At 36.8% G+C, this 20989-nt stretch overlaps 3 protein-coding genes across 5 annotated transcripts; 2 read left to right on the top strand and 1 right to left on the bottom strand.

The window, feature by feature from the left end:
• Window positions 1-96: 96 nt before the first annotated feature.
• On the top strand, window positions 97-6699 carry LOC114173875 (kinesin-like protein KIN-7C). 3 transcript variants are annotated; one of them, XM_028058530.2, is made up of 14 exons: window positions 97-285; window positions 1116-1529; window positions 1686-1775; window positions 1889-1989; window positions 2070-2183; window positions 2251-2332; window positions 2461-2528; window positions 2625-2690; window positions 2802-2926; window positions 3051-3387; window positions 4333-4449; window positions 4538-5485; window positions 5661-5977; window positions 6078-6699. In XM_028058530.2, the coding sequence occupies exons 2-14, from the start codon at window positions 1319-1321 to the stop codon at window positions 6397-6399; spliced, it is 2898 nt and encodes a 965-aa protein (XP_027914331.2). In that variant the 5' UTR covers window positions 97-285; window positions 1116-1318; the 3' UTR covers window positions 6400-6699. The 3 variants fall into 3 exon arrangements, with proteins under 3 accessions (XP_027914331.2, XP_027914333.2, XP_027914332.2); XM_028058532.2 differs by lacking the exon at window positions 97-285 and adding an exon at window positions 295-482; XM_028058531.2 differs by lacking the exon at window positions 97-285 and adding an exon at window positions 328-482 and having other exon boundaries at window positions 1113-1529.
• A 4685-nt stretch (window positions 6700-11384) lies between these two features.
• LOC114173971 (Leucine-rich receptor-like protein kinase family protein) lies at window positions 11385-15080 on the top strand. Its single transcript, XM_085670152.1, has one exon. It carries the CDS (start codon window positions 11610-11612, stop codon window positions 15000-15002), a length of 3393 nt encoding a protein of 1130 aa, XP_085526278.1. The 5' UTR covers window positions 11385-11609; the 3' UTR covers window positions 15003-15080.
• Window positions 15081-18495: 3415 nt separating this feature from the next.
• Window positions 18496-20606, bottom strand: LOC114174713 (V-type proton ATPase 16 kDa proteolipid subunit-like). The gene is made up of 2 exons (XM_028059551.2): window positions 20108-20606; window positions 18496-18967 (listed from the first exon to the last, which is right to left on the bottom strand). Exons 1-2 carry the CDS (start codon window positions 20467-20469, stop codon window positions 18835-18837), a joined length of 495 nt encoding a protein of 164 aa, XP_027915352.1. The 5' UTR covers window positions 20470-20606; the 3' UTR covers window positions 18496-18834.
• Between the last annotated feature and the right edge of the window lie 383 nt (window positions 20607-20989).

Genomic DNA, 20989 nt, shown 5'->3' with positions numbered 1-20989 from the left:
GGTAATTTCGGGTTTAATGATTATCACGGTCTAATTTCAGGTGTTAATGTGTTATATAATGCGATTCATCACATCACATAAATAAATTCTGAGGGAGACACCATAACCTCTGCTCCGATTTCAGAAGCCTAGTCACAGCAGCACTGAAATATCCACAGATGCACACTCCCTTTAGAAAGAGAGAGAAAATGCTATTTCTGCTTTCTCTCTTTACTTTTAACTTTTAAGCTCTCATTTCTTGTTCCCTGCATTTGCACCTTCCATTTGAGAACTCATTTGCGTGAGGTGAAGGAATATTCACATTCTTTTTATGTCATCTTCTTTACTTCATTTTTTTTTTCTTTTGGGTTGACTTTGAAGATTCAACTTCAACATTGTGTTCTCCACACCAATGCCAAAAGTCATTGAATTATTCCTTTTTAAGGCGGTGTTTGTGATGGTGAAGACCAGAATCAGCTCGAAGTGTCGGCTGAGCTGAAAATGTGAGATTCAGTCGCAGTTGATATGTTCGGTGACATCAAAAAGTTGTTGGTTTCAAGATGATATTTTGCAGATTCTTGTTTTTATTATTCATGTTCTATTTATAGAATTTTCTTTTGGGTTTTGTTTGGATTTTGCATAGACTAAATTTAGAAGAAATGTAAAACAGCCAAAAAAGAAAAATAGAGAGGATTTTTTGTGAGACACTCACATCCTTTCATTTTTCCCCTTCCATTTTCAAACCATCTCTCTCTGAATTCACTGCGCAAAAAGTCGGATGATGAATTTTCCTTGAGAAATCGACTACACATGTCATTGTCACCTTTGGTTAAATTTCCTTTTGCAAAGTTCTTACTTCTAGACTTTTTCCTATGTTCCATGTGACGAAGAATTTGACAGTCTGTTTCTTGGGATGGGGACCATTTCACAAAACTCCAAGCTTTCCACAAGAATACCGAAACCACCGTATAGTTTGTTCTCGTAATAATAGGACCATATGATATTAGTCAATTACTATTTAATATTTATTTCCTCCCACTTCCATCTCTGACTATAATATAAAAATTGTAAACAATATTTATCTTTTTTGTTTCTGTTGAATGGCTCCGTAATCTGTGATTAGTTTCCTGCAGCAGGTAATGATTGGAGGAATGGAGGCTGAAACCTTGAGTGGTCCTATGTCTCAACTCAACAATGCAACACAAGCAGAGATAATTAACTGAACACCAAAAGGGTCTTTGGAATGCTCAGAATTCAATGACATGTGGTATGGTATCATTCTCAACCTTGGAATTGGAGTTTAGGCTAGTTCTACAGAAAGAGTGAGTGAGTGAGAGCAATGGGTTCAGTTGGAGGGGAAGAGGCAATTCACGAGCGTACTGGGCATGACGAGAGGATTCTTGTTTCTGTTCGTCTTCGTCCCCTCAATGAAAAGGAGCTTGCAAGAAATGATCTTTCAGACTGGGAATGCATCAATGATACTACCATCATATACAGAAGCAACCTTTCAGCTTCTGACAGGTCACTCTACCCAACAGCGTATTCCTTTGGTAAGAACTTACTTTCATCATTGTGTATGTATTTTGCGCTCATTCTTTCTGGTGTATGTTACAAATCTGGTGATATCTACATATGAAGTTAGTCCACTGGTTTTGGCTTTAATTGCTTTCCTCTTCTGATCTTCCATTCTTTCCTTTTGGCTATAGACAATGTGTTTCGATCGGATTGTTCCACAAGACAGGTGTATGAAAAAGCAGCTAAGGAAGTTGCTCTTTCAGTTGTCGGTGGCATCAACTGTGAGTTTCTTCCCTTTGTCTGCTTTTCCTCCTTCACCAGCATCATCAGAATCCACGGAATTTCCGTGTTAACATCTTCTTTTGATCTCTCTCCGTCGTGTCTAATTGATCAGCAAGCATTTTTGCATATGGACAAACAAGCAGCGGGAAGACATACACCATGAGTGGCATAACTGAATACACAGTAGCAGACATTTTTAAGTACATAGAGATGGTAGGTCAAATATGAACATGCCAACATTTACCTTGGCTCTCTGAAAAACAATTTTCTGATTTGGTTTTACCTTTTCATAGCACACGGAAAGAGAATTCGTTTTGAAGTTTTCGGCAATTGAGATTTATAATGAATCTGTCAGAGACCTGCTTAGTCCAGATTGCACTCCTCTCAGACTTCTTGATGATCCAGAGGTAAACATCTTCATTTCCTACAGAACTAGTATCTCTGCATTTTACTCACAGTTTTGCAATTTAACAGAGAGGGACAGTTGTTGAGAAACTGACAGAGGAAACTATAAGAGATTGGGAACATTTTACAGAACTTATTTCTTTCAGTGAAGGTAAGGAGGGTTTGAATGATTCTTGCTTCAACAGAGTAACCTAGACTGAAAGAATATATTTCATTTTTTTTTATATTTTCCCTCTTTAAGATTCTTTACTTATCTTTCAATTGATTGCATTTTTTCAGCTCAAAGGCAGATAGGGGAGACAGCACTGAATGAAGCCAGCTCCAGATCTCATCAAATTCTAAGACTGGTATTTATGTTATTAATTTTGTTAAAGGGCTACTAATTTTGTGAAACTTTTATGATATTTCTTCTCTCACATTTCCTATACAATGTGCTTCCTCAGACAATTGAAAGTTCTTCATGTGAGTTCCTTGGAAATGACAAGTCTAGCTCTCTTTCCGCTTCAGTGGTATGATTGAATCCCTCAGTTTGTAGGAAAATATTTTCAAGGATAAGCTTATTGTCTTGAAGAACATCTATAGGAATTCAAATAATTCCTCTTTTCTTTTTCTGGGTGCAGAATTTTGTTGATCTAGCTGGAAGTGAAAGAGCATCCCAAACCAATTCAGCTGGCACGAGATTGAAAGAGGGTTGCCACATAAATCGTAGCTTATTAACTCTAGGAACTGTTATCCGCAAACTCAGGTTAGCTTATGAAGATGGTGGTTTCAAGGCCAGTGTTTTCTTCTTTAGAAGCTTGCTCCATAATTTAGTATAATCAATATTTGGCATATTAGGAATAGTTTATATAGTTTTGTTTTGGTTGCAGCAAGGGAAGGAACGGACATTTTCCTTTCAGAGATTCAAAGCTAACCCGCATATTGCAGTCCTCGTTAGGAGGCAATGCGAGAACTGCTATCATCTGCACCATGAGCCCTGCACGGAGCCATGTTGAACAAACCAGAAACACCCTCTTATTTGCAAGCTGTGCAAAAGAAGTGACAACTAATGCACAAGTCAACGTAGTGGTGTCTGATAAAGCACTAGTCAAGCAATTACAGAAAGAGTTGGCTAGGCTGGAAGATGAATTAAGAAACTCAGGGCCACCCCACGTTACATCTGATGCTGCTGCAATCTTGAGAGAAAAAGACCGTCAAATTGAGATGGTAATAATAAAGATTTTGTACTAATTCAATTCATTCTCTTTTATGGTTATCATAGGTTTCTTTGTAGTATGTATCTAACAACAGATCTGGGAAAAAAAGGCTAAAATTCCAGACATATAAAATAATGAAATATATCGGCCATGAAGTTACATATAATATCCTTGTACTATGAGCAGAGTATGGAGAGATGATTTCACCCGTGTATTATTTCATTGAGCAAGAATAGATAATACAGAAAGGTACTATTGAATAGGATGTTCTCAGAATTAACTAGAAATCTCAGAAACAACATGAATGAAATAAAAATGGAATAGTTGACTGTAATCCTCTCATTAGATACCATGATTCATTCTCCTTAAATTTAGGGATTGGTTTCTGACATGTATTATTTGTAGGATAATATATATTGTCACTTGATTGTTATTTTTTTTTGGAGATCATCGTCACTTGATTGTTGATTCAATTGTTTTCTTTACCGATTCTGCAATGTTTTTCTGTCAACATCTAATAATGACCTTCAGTATTGTTTCTTCTCCTTGGTTATATACTCCAATACTTATCATCATACTGTCCTTTTCTGTTACGAGGCTTTCCACCTATATTGTTTCCTTAAATGTTTTTTCTTATGCTAAAACTTCGCATGATTAAAACCTATATTATTCTTACCTCTTTCCAGTAGCAAATGATAAACCATTTCATGCTTTATAGAAATAAAACACGAAAAAGCATCTCAATACCCTTCCTTGAAACACCTACTTTCCAACCAAGTTTTGTTCTTTTTTTATTTAATCTCAAATTGAGGTGACAACTTCAACAAATATGCATTCGATATATAACCCTAAGTAATGAGGTTGTTGGAAGTTCCTAACACTGAGCATGTTTCTCTTGTTGGTTGTAGTTTGTAACAGAACTGTGTTAATATGAATGTTGTTACTGTCCATGCAGTTAAAGAAAGAGGTTAAAGAGCTGACCCTGCAACGGGACCTTGCAGAATCTCGAATTAACGAGATGATGAGAGTGCATGATGGAGATGATGTGTCAACAATAGATATGCTCCAAGTGGTGAGTATATATGCCCTCCCTAAAGCAGTGAAAGTAGCGACTCATATACCTTTTCTAAATCTAACAATTTTTCCTGTCAAATCCCCAGGAAAGTTTGGATACTCAATACCAAAATTTACATGTGAGAAATTCATGGAACATTGAAAATCACAGAGAGGAGCCAAATGTTCTAAGTCTTGACGGCGAAGAGAGTGTCAGGTCTTTTGATGCATCTCAATATTCAGATGGACATAGTTTTAGTTCTGATGACAACTTATTTCAACTGCCAGACCTTGAAAAGAATCTTCTGGTGAGAAGTTCTTCCCCAGGTCCTCCTGTCACAAGGAACGATTCTGTACCCAATGATTTGGATCAGCATGAAGAGGACAATTGTAAGGAAGTTAGGTGCATTGAGTTAGAAGATCTAAGTGCAAACACGCATAAGCAATCAAACCCTGAAGATTCAAGATCAAATGCATACACTAATTCCAATGCATCGTCTCCTAGAGAAAGCACATCAATCTCAGGATTGATTGTAGCTGATAGTAATAATAATAATAGAGACAGGGAAAAAGTAGCTCTGAGTTCATCTGGGTCAAAGGAAGACAAGAGAGTGAACCATTTGCCCCAAGATTTTGTTCTTTCCTCTCCAAAAGAAATTTCTGTGTGCATGACAGGAAACAGTAGAAGCGGTACTTCTAGAGCCGTGAAGCTGAGCCGCAGTAGAAGTTGTAAAGCAAGTCTCATGAGGAATTTTTCATCAGATTGGTTTGAAGATGAAGACGATGTTCAGAACACACCTCCAATAGGGAACCAAAAACACTTTCCTGGAAGACCCAACGGCTTCCCAAAGAACATTTATGCATTAAATTATAATGCTAGACCAGAGGGGCTTTCATGGAATGGCCATGGGAATTTTGAGCAAAATTCTGCTGCTGATATTGTTCAGAATGTGAAATCGTCCACGAACAAGGAAAGCAAGTATAATTCTCCCTTGCCTCCAGAAGGAAAGGAAACAGAGAATCTGAAGAGGTTGAATTTACTTGCTGACCATGAGGTAGCTTCTATAATACGTTTTATGTTTCATGATGGCCAAATATCAGTTAACAGGTCCAAGCCAATTGATAATTATTTTGACCATTGCTCTGTTATTACTCTTTTTATCCCATTCACAGTATAGAAACATGGTTACATTGAGAATTGAACCAATCAATGATTGCTTTGCATGACAGGTTCCGGAGACAGGATTGGATCCCATGATGTCTGCACAGGATGTCAAAGATGTTGGCTTGGACCCAATGCAAGATAGAGAAAGTGTTTCAGATTGGCCTTCAAAATTCAAGAGGCTCCAAAGAGAGATCATTGAATTCTGGGGTGCTTGTAATGTTTCATTGGTTCACAGGACATACTTTTTCCTTCTATTCAAAGGGGACCAAACAGATTCTTTCTACATGGAGGTAGAGCTCAGAAGACTATCATACCTTAAGCAAGCTTTTTCCCAAGGCAACCAGACAGTGGAAGATGGAAGAATCCTGAAACCTGAGTCAAGGTAACAAACACAATTAAACTGTTGTGTTTTTATTTATGTCCTTTGATTGAAAATTACAATAATAATAGAACTTACCATGGTTTCTTTGACTCTGAAACAGCATGAGATATCTTAGAAAAGAGAGGCAAATGTTGAGCAAGCAAATGCACAAGAGACTGTCTAAAGATGACAGACAGAACCTGTACTTGAAATGGGGGCTCCGTTTGAGTTCAAAGAATAGGAGTTTGCAGTTGGCCCATAGATTGTGGACTGACACAAAAGACATGGACCACATTAGAGACAGTGCATCAATTGTTGCAAAGTTGGTTGGATTAGTGGAGCCAGAACAAGCTTTTAAGGAGATGTTTGGACTTAACTTTACCCCACAACCCACCAATAGAAAATCTTTTAGCTGGACAGCCAGTGTGAGGCATATTTTGTGAGCTTGGGCTACTTTTTAGGTAGTTTGGTATGGCCATGTCAAAATTTCCCCTCTATATATATAAATATATGCATGACGTAGGTAATTTTTTTTCTTCTCTTATCTTAGAAACAGATTGATTTCTGTTGTATGTTTCTAACTCTTGTTGCTATTGATTGTATAGTGGTTTGTAAAGGATGTGCAATTCTAAGGTGGTAGATTTGTTCATCTGTATTTACGTTGAATCCAGTTGGAACATCAGGAATTGTTCAATACTAATTGTTACCTGGATTTTCTTAGAAATGCTATGTGTTGTTTTGCATGTGAGTTATTGTAGCAATTTGTTCTTTAGTTAAAATCTGGAATCATAAAACCTAGAATTTTCCTAACAATTGCTTGAAGAAAATGAGGATTTGCTTAAGCAGAAAATTGTTTCTGACTCTACAGTTTGTTTCAGACGAAGTTCGATGCTGCTCTGTAAGGTAAAAGTTACCCTTAAAACAAAATCCAAACTGGAAGATGATTAGAATTTAGTCTTGTTCTTCCTGCACCCTTGTAATTCCTTGGGACATCTCTAATTTTCATATTGATATTTTATCCTTCGTAAAGGTGACTTTTATATTATTTGTTCTATTAGTTTTTTGAAAAAAAAAATATAAAATTTATGCAACATGACTTTTTGTTGTTAAAAATAATCCAAATGTGAGTTAAAGTTCTACGTTGGATAAAATAGACAAAGTTAAACACTACATAAAACTAAAAATCCATTACATCATTAACTTAAAGTTGTAGGGTTAAAATGATATTAAACTTAAGATTGTAGGGTTAAAGTGGTGTCAAATATCTTATATATAACCCATATGAAAATATATATACATAAATCTAACACTTTAGAATAGACTTTTAGGACCGGAATTTCTGGAACACATGAAGCTGGGATCAATTTTTTGAGGAATAGGAATATATATAATATTTTTCAGAATGATAGGTTATATTATATTTCATATAGGTTATGGTCATTGTTATGGTTATGGTCATTGAGAGATTGTGGTTCTATATGGTTATATAACATTAGTCTTACACATATAAGACCTTAGACACCACTTTTACACCAAAACCTTAAGGCAATGTTGTTATGGGTCTTTATTCTTATATAGTGTTTAACTTTGTCTTTTCTATCCAATGTGGGACTTTTTGACTCACACTTGGACTATTCCCAACATCTCCCCTCAAGGGTGAGTCCCTTGTTGTTTTTTTTTCCTTTTTCATATGGTATATTTTCCCTTCAGGTGTATGAGTGACCCCTTTGGTTATGGTTATGCGGTCAGTCACATCGGTGACCCCTTTTTGTTTATGGTGGTGGTTATGCGGTCAGTCACTCCGAACCATCGGCTCTGATACCACTGATAGGTTATATTATATTTCATATAGGTTATGGTCATTGTTATGGTTATGGTCATTGAGAGATTGTGGTTCTATATGGTTATATAACATTAGTCTTACACATATAAGACCTTAGACACCACTTTTACACCAAAACCTTAAGGCAATGTTGTTATGGGTCTTTATTCTTATATAGTGTTTAACTTTGTCTTTTCTATCCAATGTGGGACTTTTTGACTCACACTTGGACTATTCCCAACACAGAATGAGTTTTTAAAAATGATATTTTCAGAACTTTTTTTATTTAGCAATGCGTTTTTCTCTCTTTTTCTTCTTCTGTAACTTTTTCCTCTTCCTTTCCCACTGCAGTGATGATGGTGCAACGACAACAGGATAAGGTAATGCAATGAGCAATTTCTCTGTCAGTATGGTATGCACGTAGTAATGATTGTGGTTTAGAAAGCAAAAGCCTTAATCTTATCGTGTTACCCTCCGGAGTCCATGATTTTTTTGGGCTATACGTCTAATGGGCTAAAGTCCATTTATACCCTTTTTTTAAGGTTGTCAAAGTGTCAAAAAGAACAAAAAGAACAGTATAGACAAATAAATAAAAGAAGATATGGCAATGGCAGTTCGGGACATGTATTTGGACAACAAAAATAAATAAACAGATTGTTTCATAAACAAAAAATTTATTTATTTAAGAATTAAAATAAATTTCAGTTGACGACTTATACAAATTAACTTATTCATTAATATGTAAAGTTTCTTTAAGTGAGTTTTTTTCTAACATATATCTATTTGGATGAGCTTATTCCCTTAATCTCTTAAAACACGGTAGTTAATTTTTCTTTTTCTTAACATATTGATAAAAAAAGGTTTTCCTTTCAAATAAATTTGTGGAAATGTTTTCTTTTATATATATATATATATATATATATATATATATATATATATATATATATATATATGATATTTGATTTGTTTGAGTTTCTGCAGTAGACTTTAGGTCCATTCAAAATAAGAAATCTTAATTTTGTTTCATTCTTTTTTATAACACCTGCTATACTTGAATAAAAAAAAAAAGACGTATTGTAATGGTGTCTATGTTTAAAAATATACATCTGCATTATCATAATATATCATACGTAGATTGAATAATTTTAATTTAAACTCTCTATATATTTGACAAGTACAAAAACTATTTACAAATCCTTAACTTTTAAAGAGGTAATTTTTTTTCTTAAAACTTATCATAAATATCATTTATAATTATACAATATTGCAAAACTATTTACATGGTAAAGTGCATTATAATTAAATTGGATTTGATTTATGATTAAAATATCTTATTACTATCTTTGACTAAAAACTAAAAATACATATATCTTTTGTTTTTGGCTTTACTTCACTATTTTTATTTGACTTCTCAACTTATATATGAAATATTACACATTTTTTAATTTAGTATGTCTATTATGATTTGGTTATATAAAGCTACGTGGTAGATTAAAAAAAGTATTGTTATAAAATATTTTTAATCTTGATTTATGAGTGTTTTCATCTGGCATTTGGAATGAGTATGTGGACAAGTGATAAAATTTTGATGATCTTGACAATTTCTTATAAATGTACTTAAGGGTGAGAACTTATGAAAATATCAACCAAAAGATTATCTGACATTCAAGTTACTAAAAAAGTTTGAATTTTTTGAGTGAAAAGGAAAACGCGGTATATGAGAATTGTATATATTTTTCTTTATGAAATACTATGTATGTTTATAGGATTTTCGAGCCATCTGATTTTTTTGATAAAAACAAATAATATAAAAGATGATATATAATAATATCAAGAAATAACAGTTTATCCTATACATGATAATTAGTAGAATAATATTAATAATGTGATGTCTTATTTGATTAACCCATATATAATGTAAATATATGACATTAAAAAATATCATAACATAATCATTCTATCTTGATCATTTACATATTATTAATATATAAATATTTACACAAATAAATATATTTTAGAATATTATTTAATTATTATAGGCTGATAAAACTAAATGAATCTTGTTGAACTGCAGAAATTGTTGCGTGTCAAAGTATCAGTATTTTTTTTTTGTCGGTGGAAGAAAATAAATAATACAATTATAAACAAATAAGTATCTGAACTATATTTTGATTTGGAAGTTGGAAAAAAAGGCAACATTTTGAGGGAAAGTTAAAAAAAAAAAAAAAAAAAAAAAAAAAAAAAAAAAAAAACCTTTACTATACAGTGCAGTGGTTGTGGTTAAATGATGAGAAAGTGGGGGAAAAGATGGGATTCTTTCACAGGCTACATAATGCAGACGCGCCAATTTGGTCCATGTGAGCTTCCTCTGTTTACTCTTCCAGAGTATCAACAAACACATAACCAAATTGGTCCAGTGTAATTTATAGTTGATAAATTCAGTCACAAACATAGCCAAAATTGAATGCCCTTGATGGTTGCTAAGATTGTGCCTAACCTCTATTTCTTAATACCACAACAACAACGAAAAGCTTCCATTTCAGGCTTCTCCAAATTCTAATTCTCACCCATTTTACCCTATGCCTGTCATAAATTTCTTGCACTTATTTCAGGGTGGACCACTGTACAATTACTGCATAATTATAAATGGAGGATCATGTTGTTAAAGTGAAACCTTTTTTGGTTGGCATAAGGCCTGTTGTAGCTCAATGGAGCATTCAATAGCACCCTTTTTCTTTCTCTCTTAATTACTAAAATAGTTGTAATCCAATGTCTAAAGACACTGCATTCATTTTAAATTATTGCCACGCCTTGTCTTTACATTGTCAAACTTTTCAACTTCAGACTATGGCATTTTTTTGTGGTCCACCCAATTATTGATTCACCTTAATTCAATTTACTGTCCCGGATTAGCCTTTCCTTGTACTTTCTCACCATAACTTTATGGCTAAGTAGATTCAAAAGCCTAAGTAACAGTGCAAAACTTGACCAACCATCCACACCCTTTTTACACTTTTTAAACAAAACTGAAACTATAAAGTGCGAAACAGAAAAACAAATATGTCCAAGCCGTCCCAACCTGAAAACCCAAAATTCATTTTCATCCGAATGGTCCCAAGAGAAAACAGACAATCTTCACGTACACCACATCGTGATCTAAATCTAAAACTAACGAGGAATAAAATATCCAATAATTTAAAAAAAAAAATTTAAAATCTTTTAACTGTTTCTGGTATTATAATACCTATTAAATGTATTTAATACGAATATTGATTAATAATTTAAAAAGGAGCATAAAGAGGAAAAAGAAGGGTGAATGATTCAAACCATATCACATCACATGAGGTTAAAAAGGTTTGTAGAGGCGAGGGACCCAGCAGAACTCAGACCAGCACACACACAGTGGCGTTTTCAAAAAAGGGTGAGTTCAAATGGTTATGGTTGTTGGAGAGGAGAGAGGGAACATAAATAAATAAATAAAATAAATTATTGAATAAGAAGAAACAGAAACCAAAAAAGACAGAAAGGAGAACTGTTATGGCGTTATGTAATGAAAACTGCGTTTTCATGTATGAGACAGAGAAATAGCAAATAAGAACGGAGAGATGTTTTTGCGGAATCTGGAAAATACACTCTTCTGCTTATTAGTTTCTGTGAGTGCAGTGTGCTAATGTACGCAACAACTGCACACCCTGCTAACCTAAACACCCAATAATAAAACCCTGCTCCAACTCCTGATCCCTATTATTATTATTCATAGCTTCTTCACTCTCGTTGCTTCTGCAACGGTTACCATTAACCACAAATCAACAACCATCCTTACGCATTCTCATGCCTGTTCTTCTTCTACTCCTGGTGTTGTGCGCACCGCTCTTAACGTGCGCCGACCGCAGCGCCGTTACTGTTGTGGAGATCCAAGCCTTGACGTCCTTCAAGCTCAACCTCCACGACCCCGTCGGAGCTCTCGACGGTTGGGATCCCACGTCGCCGGCGGCACCGTGTGACTGGCGCGGAGTCGCATGCATGAACGGCCGAGTCACGGAGTTGCGCCTGCCTCGCCTTCAACTCGGTGGCAGACTCAGTGACCGTCTCTCCGAGTTGCGCATGCTACGCAAGATAAGCCTTCGTTCAAACAACTTAAACGGAACCATTCCTTCGTCGCTCTCCAAATGCACGCTCTTACGGTCCTTGTTCCTGCAGGAGAATTCGTTTACCGGAAACCTTCCGACGGAGATCGCGAACCTCACCGGGCTTCAGATTTTCAATGTCGCGCTAAACCGCCTCTCCGGCAGTATCCCCGGCCTTCTCCCTCTCGGCCTCAAAGCCCTCGACCTCTCGTCGAACGCCTTCTCCGGCGAGATTCCAAGCTCCTTGGCGAACCTCTTTCAGCTTCAGTTGATAAACCTGTCGTATAACCAGTTATCCGGCGAGATTCCGGCGAGCCTCGGGGAGCTTCAGCAGCTGCAGTACCTCTGGCTGGACCACAATCTCCTCGGAGGAACGCTTCCTTCTGCGCTCGCAAATTGCTCCGCGCTTCTGCATCTGAGCGTGGATGGAAACGCGCTTACCGGCGTGATTCCGTCGGCGATTTCGGCGCTTCCGAGACTTCAGGTGATGTCACTGTCTCAGAACAACTTCACCGGCTCCATTCCAGCTTCCGTTTTCTGCAACGGTTCCGTCCACGCGCCGTCGTTGCGGATTGTTCACCTCAGTTTCAACGGTTTCATGGATTTCGTGGGGCCTGAGATGAGCACGTGTATTAGTGTTCTTCAGGTTTTGGATATTCAGCACAATCGGATACGAGGCACGTTTCCGTTGTGGTTGACCAACGTGACCACGTTGACCGTGCTTGATGTGTCCAATAATGCACTTTTTGGGGAGGTTCCGCCTCAAATAGGAAACCTTTTTAAGTTGGAGGTGTTGAAGATGGCTAATAATTCCTTCACCGGGACCATTCCGGTGGAACTGAAGAAATGTGGGTTCCTAAGTGTCGTTGATTTTGAAGGCAACGAGTTTGGCGGAGAAGTTCCTTCGTTTTTGGGTGATGTGACGGGGCTGAAGGTGCTATCTCTCGGTGGGAACCACTTCTCTGGTTCGGTTCCGGTGAGTTTTGGAAACCTTTCATATCTTGAAATGTTGAGTTTGAGGGGTAACAGGTTGACTGGAAGTATGCCTGAGATGATAATGAGTTTGAACAATTTGACGATACTTGACCTTAGTGGAAACAAATTTACGGGTGAACTTTATGCGAGTATTGGGAATTTGAATAAGTTGACGGTTCTCAATCTTAGTGGCAATGGCTTCTCTGGAAAAATTCCTTCCAGTTTGGGGAATCTTTTCAAGCTAACTACGCTTGACTTGAGCAAACAGAATCTTTCTGGAGAGTTACCGCTTGAGCTCTCAGGATTGCCCAGTTTGCAAGTTGTTGCACTGCAGGAAAACAAGTTTTCTGGTGACGTGCCTGAAGGCTTTAGTAGTTTGACGAGTTTGCAGTATGTTAATCTCAGTTCTAATGCCTTTTCCGGGTCCATTCCTGAAAATTATGGATTTCTTCGTTCCTTGCTTGTTCTTTCGTTGTCTGGTAATGACATTACAGGAGCAATCCCTTCGGAAATTGGAAACTGCTCTGGTATCGAAACTCTTGAGCTTGGATCAAACTCTCTGGTAGGTCGCATTCCTTCTGATTTCTCTCGTCTCACCTTTTTGAGAGTGCTTGATTTGAGTGGAAACAATTTAACTGGGGATTTGCCTGAGGAAATCTCCAAATGCTCGGGGCTAACCACTTTGCTGGTGGATCACAACCATCTTTCCGGGGATATACCGGGATCCTTGTGGAATCTAGCAAACCTGACAACGCTAGATCTCTCTGCTAACAACTTGAGTGGGAAAATTCCAAGCAATCTTTCTATGATTCCGGGTTTAGTGTTCTTAAATGTCTCGGGAAATAACTTGGACGGTGAGATACCACCAACATTGGGATCTCGGTTCAGTAACCCCGATGTATTCGTGGATAATCCAGGTTTATGTGGGAAGCCATTGGATACGAAATGCGAAGATATAAATAATGGCAAGGACAGAAAGAGGATGATTGTGCTTGTGGTTGTCGTTGCTTGTGGAGCTTTTGTACTGGTTTTGTTTTGCTGCTTCTACGTGTTCAGTCTATTGAGATGGCGTAAAAGACTGAAACGGGGTGTTTCGGGTGAAAAGAAGAAGAGTCCCGCTAGAGCCAGTTCTGGAACAAGTGGAGGTCGTAGCAGCACTGAGAGTGGGGGACCAAAACTAGTGATGTTTAACACTAAAGTTACACTAGCCGAGACCATCGAAGCAACAAGACAATTCGACGAAGAGAACGTGCTGAGCAGAACAAGGTATGGATTAGTGTTCAAAGCCTGTTACAACGATGGAATGGTCCTCTCCATTCGCAGGCTCCAAGATGGATCATTGGATGAAAACATGTTTAGAAAAGAAGCAGAATCACTAGGCAAAGTGAAGCACCGAAATTTAACAGTTCTCAGAGGTTACTATGCTGGGCCACCTGACATGAGACTCCTAGTCTACGATTACATGCCCAATGGAAACCTCGCAACCCTCCTCCAAGAAGCTTCTCACCAAGATGGCCACGTTCTAAATTGGCCAATGCGACACCTCATTGCACTGGGCATTGCCCGTGGTTTAGGCTTCCTACATCAATCCTCAATGGTCCACGGCAACGTGAAACCACAAAATGTCCTATTCGATGCAGATTTCGAAGCCCATTTATCAGATTTCGGGTTAGAAAAGTTAACAGTGGCCACCACCCCAGGCGAAGCCTCAACTTCAGCATCCGTTGGCACGTTAGGTTACGTTTCTCCAGAAGCAGTCTTAACCGGGGAAGCCACGAAGGAGAGTGATGTTTACAGCTTTGGCATTGTGTTGTTGGAACTGCTGACTGGAAAACGACCCGTCATGTTCACCCAGGACGAAGACATAGTGAAGTGGGTAAAAAAACAATTACAGAGGGGTCAAATAACAGAGCTATTAGAACCGGGTTTGCTTGAGTTGGATCCAGAATCATCAGAGTGGGAAGAGTTTTTACTGGGTGTAAAAGTTGGGTTACTATGCACAGCACCTGACCCTCTTGATCGACCAACCATGTCTGACATTGTTTTCATGCTTGAAGGCTGTCGAGTCGGTCCTGATATCCCATCCTCCGCGGATCCCACCTCCCAACCTTCTCCGGCCTAACCCAAATCCTCAAATTTTCATCATCAACTTTAACATTTAGTTGTTTTGATTATTAAAAAAAAAAAAAACTTCTCTTTCTCCCCTGTTCTTGGTTATTAACTTGTTTTCTTTCTGCCGAATTCTTTTCCCCTTGAAGAAGAAAAAAACAGGAAAAGGTAACATTGTCGCCACTTTTTTCCATTTTTGGTGGCTATTTTCACGGTTTGTTTGAAAGTGGTGCCGGACTCGTAGATGAAGGAGAGGTGGGAACCCCATGATGAGGCGTGTTATCTCTCTCACTTTCTCGAGTTCTAAGTTAGTCAACGTCTATGACAAATACAGAGTGGTTTGCTATACCGAGGAAGAGTGAGGACAAGGAAGTGGGTCCCGCACGGCGTTTCCCGCCAAAATAACGGCACATAATTGGTATTGTTCCCGTCCACGAAACGAACCTGGTTTTTCTGACATCGTCATGTGGTCTTGGCGCAGGTTCCGGCAACGGAGTTGAAAGATGTAGCCGTTAAGATTGTGGGGTCCGAGGTACACGTTGTTCCCAAGAGTAGTAGTGCATTGTTTTTTGGTGTAACCCATCTGCTCATGCAGCTTGAAAGACATGTAGAATTCAGTATTCCCCTTGGTGCGCCACGTGTATTTTTCTGGTGCCCTAAACAATTTTAGTTTATTATTTGTCTTCATTTTAGGACTTGTTTATTTATTTTTTGTTAGTGGAAAGAAGGGAATAGAGAAAAGTCGTGAGGGAAGACTACATTATGATTGGCCATTTGGCCCACGGCTCAACAACTCTTGAACCTTTTTTTGTGGGTCATCATCATCATATCCGCCACTTTTTCTTTGAATTGGATTCTGCCTGGTTACCATTTTTTTGCTTTAAGGACTTTTCAGGGGGCACTTGGCATCTATTTGGAAGATTCAAGAGAAGAGAGGAAAGGAGAGGATATCTTTTGCCATTAAAGAACCTTCCTCTTTCTGATTGGATCTGGTTATGTGGGGAGTAACTTATGTGAGTCCAACTTTCTTCTAAATCTTCTTTATTTATTTTTTTCATCTGTGCTACCTATTTAGCAGTATATATGTGGTAGTGGATCAAGACCCCAATATTCTCCACAGGCGGTACTGTCATAAAAATTGATAAACAAATCGTAGTACAACATTTTTATAAAATATGTAGTGCAATAATCAATAATGCTAAGTACTCATCACAAGGATCTGTAACGAAAAAAATACAATTTGACTGACACTGAAGAGAGAGTGAGGGAACACAGCACAACTCCTAATACTGTCTACTGACAGTTAGGGTCCTTTCAAATTTTATAATCTTTTGAATGATTCGGAAGACCAAAAATTAGAAAAATGTTTTTTAGGATGGAGATTAAAAGATGAGCTGTATATAAATTTCAATTTTGTCTTAACTTACTTGACTATTTTTGTAAACAGCTCATAATGTTGTTGTTATTCTTTTTCTATTAAAAAATCAAGTTGGCACCACTTTAAGTTAAATGGAGATTACATGTATGCATCGATAGATCTCATGAAGTTTTTCAACACACCTTCCTTTTATCTTGTATTATTTGTCTTTTAGGGTAACATAGGCCGCGTGGAACAATTTAATTAACTGAATAACTTATAATGATTATTTTTATAGATATCCTTGTCCTAGTTAATCCTTCAAATATATCCCTTTTACACATTGTTCTTTCATTGATATTTTCTTCTTTTTCTACAATTCATTTTTTCATATATTAAAATATAAATAACAATGTAAATTTAGAAAAAAATTAACATTTAAAAAGCCTGTATTTGTTTTATTCATTCAAAACTTTATGTTTTAATTTTTAAAATGTTTTTTTATAGAAATAATTGAAATGTAAAATAAATAAATCGATGAAATAATGTAACCCTAATTCAAATAGGAAAGTACTTGCTTGCGGCATTTGTAAATCTTAACGATTAATTGAAATGGTATTGAAAATAAGGTGTTTATGTGTAAAAAGAGATAATAAAATTTCGTAAGAAGTCAATATTTAGTTTGGGAGCACGATTCAGTGTGGTCACAAGGAAAAATGCAGTGTGGTCACAAAAGGAAAAATGTGTTTAGCTGAACACAAATGTTAGTAGGAGCTGCTGTATAGAAACCATTAAGTGAAAGGAAGGAAACAAATTGGCATTCAATGCTTCTAAATTGTGAGGGTTTTCGTATGTAACCTTTTATAAATTGAAGCTCTTAAACAAAAAAATCAGGTACTCATACCACAATCAGTCTTCCTTTGTAATTTCTTAAAGCTATTGTGGTTGTTACTTTTACAGAGAGAAGAATGATCAATCTCGGTCGAAGAACTTGATTAATTACTTTTAATGAATTTTTTTTAGTTCACTACTGTTCAAATAACCCATTGTTAACTATTATTTTATTATATTCTGTCAATAATTTTCTTTTAATTTTATCTAATTCTTCATATGTTTATTTAGACGTGCCGAATAGCCTACGAGATAGTATAATGCTATTTTACTAATTCATTTATTATGTGGACCAACTCGACCCATATATTTTCATATATTTTCTTATGTGAATCAAATTAGCCCATATACCCGTACTAGGCATGTGAATCAAATTAGTCCATATACCCGTACCAGGCTTGTGTAAAATGGCTACTGTATTCTCGTTTACTGAACCAGCTGTCAATCCAATTAATCCCTTGTGGGCCAAATGGATCATATTAATGATGACTCCTTCTTTTAGCACCCTTCTTTCTCTATCTTCACATGAGTGAAAAAAGGCTCAAATTATTCATGAGTACAAGTATTTTGGATTGTATAATTAAAAAATATACTTTAAATTATATAATTAGATTATTCAGAAATGTATTAAAGACTATGCAATTAAGAATTTAAAAATATATTTTAAATTACACAATCTAAAGATATATTATAAGTTATATAATATATAATATATTTTTTAATTTATAAGCATATTTCAAAATTATGCATTTCAAAATACATTTTCAAGTTGTGCAATATAAACAATTCTAAGCCACAAACAATTTTCACTTTTCATGAAAGGAAAGGAAAAAAAAAAAATTTTACCCGTCCTACAATCACTTTTAGAGTTTTATCTTGGTAAAAGTCCAAATCTATTTGGAAAACGCCTAACGTACCTACTATACCATATGTAAGGTGTGTTTATAAAAATTGAGATTTTACATTTCAAAATGTGATTCTACTTTTATAATTGTAACCTGGTCCAACCCGATTCTGATTGGATTTCTTCAAGTTAAACTAGCTGAAAATATTGGTATTCTCACTCAAACAATCATTTTCTTTTTCTTCAAATCCGATCCAACCTAATGTAGGATCACCCCTGAACGTATTTTCCTTAGCCAACCACCCTATTATCCAAGGTCACAAACAGCATTACTCATTAGCAGCTTTATCCATTAATTAGTCGAATTATTAGGATAGTCATCATGGTAAGACATGTCCGTAATTTTCAAGATCATTATAAAAGAAATAAGGTTGACATTTAATATCTCATTACAGCCATAAAATGAGGTTTTGGGGCTTGTGGAGAGAGCTGAAGTGTCGAATGGCACACGACACAATACTCACCGTTTTCAAAATAAACTCAAACATGTTTTATTTCAGAGATCTCTAATTTAGTCTGGATAGCATAATTAAATACAATAAATGGCCAAAGAAAATCGTTTGGACGTTTTATTTCTGAATAACCTGAATGAAGAGCATCACAAAGCAACAATCTTACCAATACCTAGATCTTCACGACATTCGCCATCCAAATCCATGGTTCTATACGCTCTAAGCAGCGTGAGATTCCGTCCTAATCAGCCCTGGATTGGCCAGCGCGGGAAGAGAGGATGATGCCAACAATGAGACCATACAACGCCAATGCCTCAGCAAAGATGAGAATCAGAATCATACCAACAAAAAGCTTTGGCTGTTGGGCATTTGCTCTACAAAGAACAGTCCATTTTCAGCATGGCAAATTCAATAAATTGCAATAGAGATCATACGAATTTCTCCGGTAGGAGTGAAACAATCTCAGTGAACAACATGCAGTCAAAAAACATTGAAAGCACTAGCAGCAATGGTGATACTAGCATTAGATAATTTTTGGACTTCAAATTCAATCAACAATAGACAACAAGTACTGATGTATATTCCAAATTGTGCCTTGCATCATGCCATAATAGCTGTTTCTTCATTGTAGACTACACAGAACACATTGAAAATCAATTTCATCTATAAAGAAGTCTGCTGCTGTAGCCCAAATCTAACTACCAGCATGTTCGGATACAAGTCTGAAGGACTCACAACACAACCATGTTTAAGAACAGATACATTACCACACAGTAAAGATCTTTTTCATTTTTAATTGATTAAAATTTATTATGCTCCAAAATGCATGTTACACTACAAGAAAAAAAAAAAATAGAACCAAAAGTAGTTTTTCCATTGGGTTGAGAAATTGATGCCTTTGATAAATAACTTCATTAAGTACTATAAATCAGTGTTTACATATACGTTTAAGTTCTTTCCATTATCAAAAAACATTGGGCTAAACAATTTTGATGCAAGTTGTAAGCTGTTTTCATAAGCTATCTTGCACAGCCGATTAAAATAAGAAAAAAGCAACACACGAACAAAAAAAGATCAAAACCTATTTTCACAAACTCTCAAACACTTAACAAATGCTCGTGTCATCATCAGATAGGCCCAATTAAGCTGCAAACATACAAAAACGAAAAACCTAAGCCTTCTCCAACAAACTTGCTCTTAAGATAAAAAAACAAGTTCCCAGACATTACTTCAAACTCACAATGAACCAAAATCAAATACACAAAGTACCCCGCACAAGCATCCAAATTACATGTCAACACACATACTCTGCCCAATTCCTGAATAAATTATAATTTTGCAATTCAATTCGGCACACAGAAGGTCATCGACCATTGAAATTGACATAACAAATTCAAAACAAGTACAAAACTCACGAAACAACCAAAGTGAACTAAGTGTGGACAACAATAGAAGTGAATACCTAAGAAATTGAACAAGTAACGAAACGAGAGTGGAGAACGAAAATAGCATACCTAACACCGGCGTCGCCAACGATGCCAATGGCCATGCCAGCGGAGAGACCAGCGAGACCGCAAGCGAGACCAGAAGAGAGATGAGCGTAGCCGTCGAAGAGATAGTACGATTTGGCCTTAGGGTTAATTCCCGTGCTGATGATCACCGCGATGATCAAGCCGTAGATGCCCAGCACTCCCGCCATGACAACCGGCACAATCGATTTCATCACCAGCTCCGGCCTCATCACGCCCATCGATGCAACACCGACACCGCTCTTCGCCGTGCCGTACGCCGCCCCCATGCAGGAGAAAACGAGAGCCGCCGCGGCACCCAGGAAGCCGAAGAAGGGAGCCGTTTCATCGCCGCTGAAATCAACCATTCTTTCTTTCTTTCTCTGGATTTTGGCTTCGGCCAAACGACACTTAGATCTGTTGCTATTACTGTTATTATTGTTTTTTCGCCTTCTCTTCTTCTCTCTGCGAAGTTTCTTGAACCCACCCTCTCTTCCACCTCTGTCATTATCACTCACGCCACATGTAATCAAGCTATATTATTTTAGTAACAACCTAAATAATCCCTTTTATATCATTCCACTTACCTTTTACTCTCTTAAGAACGTTTTTTTTTTTATATTTTATTAACATCGAAGTGTAATTAGGAAACCGGGAACTGTAAATAGCAGGTGTGGGAGGCCCATACCCAAAAAAACTCTTCAGGGCCATATAGAAATGTTTGTAGTAATAGTCGCGGCCCATGATGTAACTATAAAAGCCACTACTAAACTATCGTAAGAACAAGGAAACTATAGTTTTAACCTATGTATATTAGGGATGGCAACGGGGCAGGGCGGGACGGGTTTCACTATCCCATACCCATCCCCGTAAAAAAAATTCATCCAC

Source organism: Vigna unguiculata, chromosome 2 (genome assembly GCF_037176805.1).
Source record: "Vigna unguiculata cultivar grain cowpea cultivar isolate G323 ecotype 2 chromosome 2, ASM3717680v1, whole genome shotgun sequence".
NCBI classification, from domain to species: Eukaryota; Viridiplantae; Streptophyta; class Magnoliopsida; order Fabales; family Fabaceae; genus Vigna; species Vigna unguiculata.
Note: the sequence above shows the minus strand (reverse complement) of the source record. Positions and strands in the feature narration are given on the sequence as shown.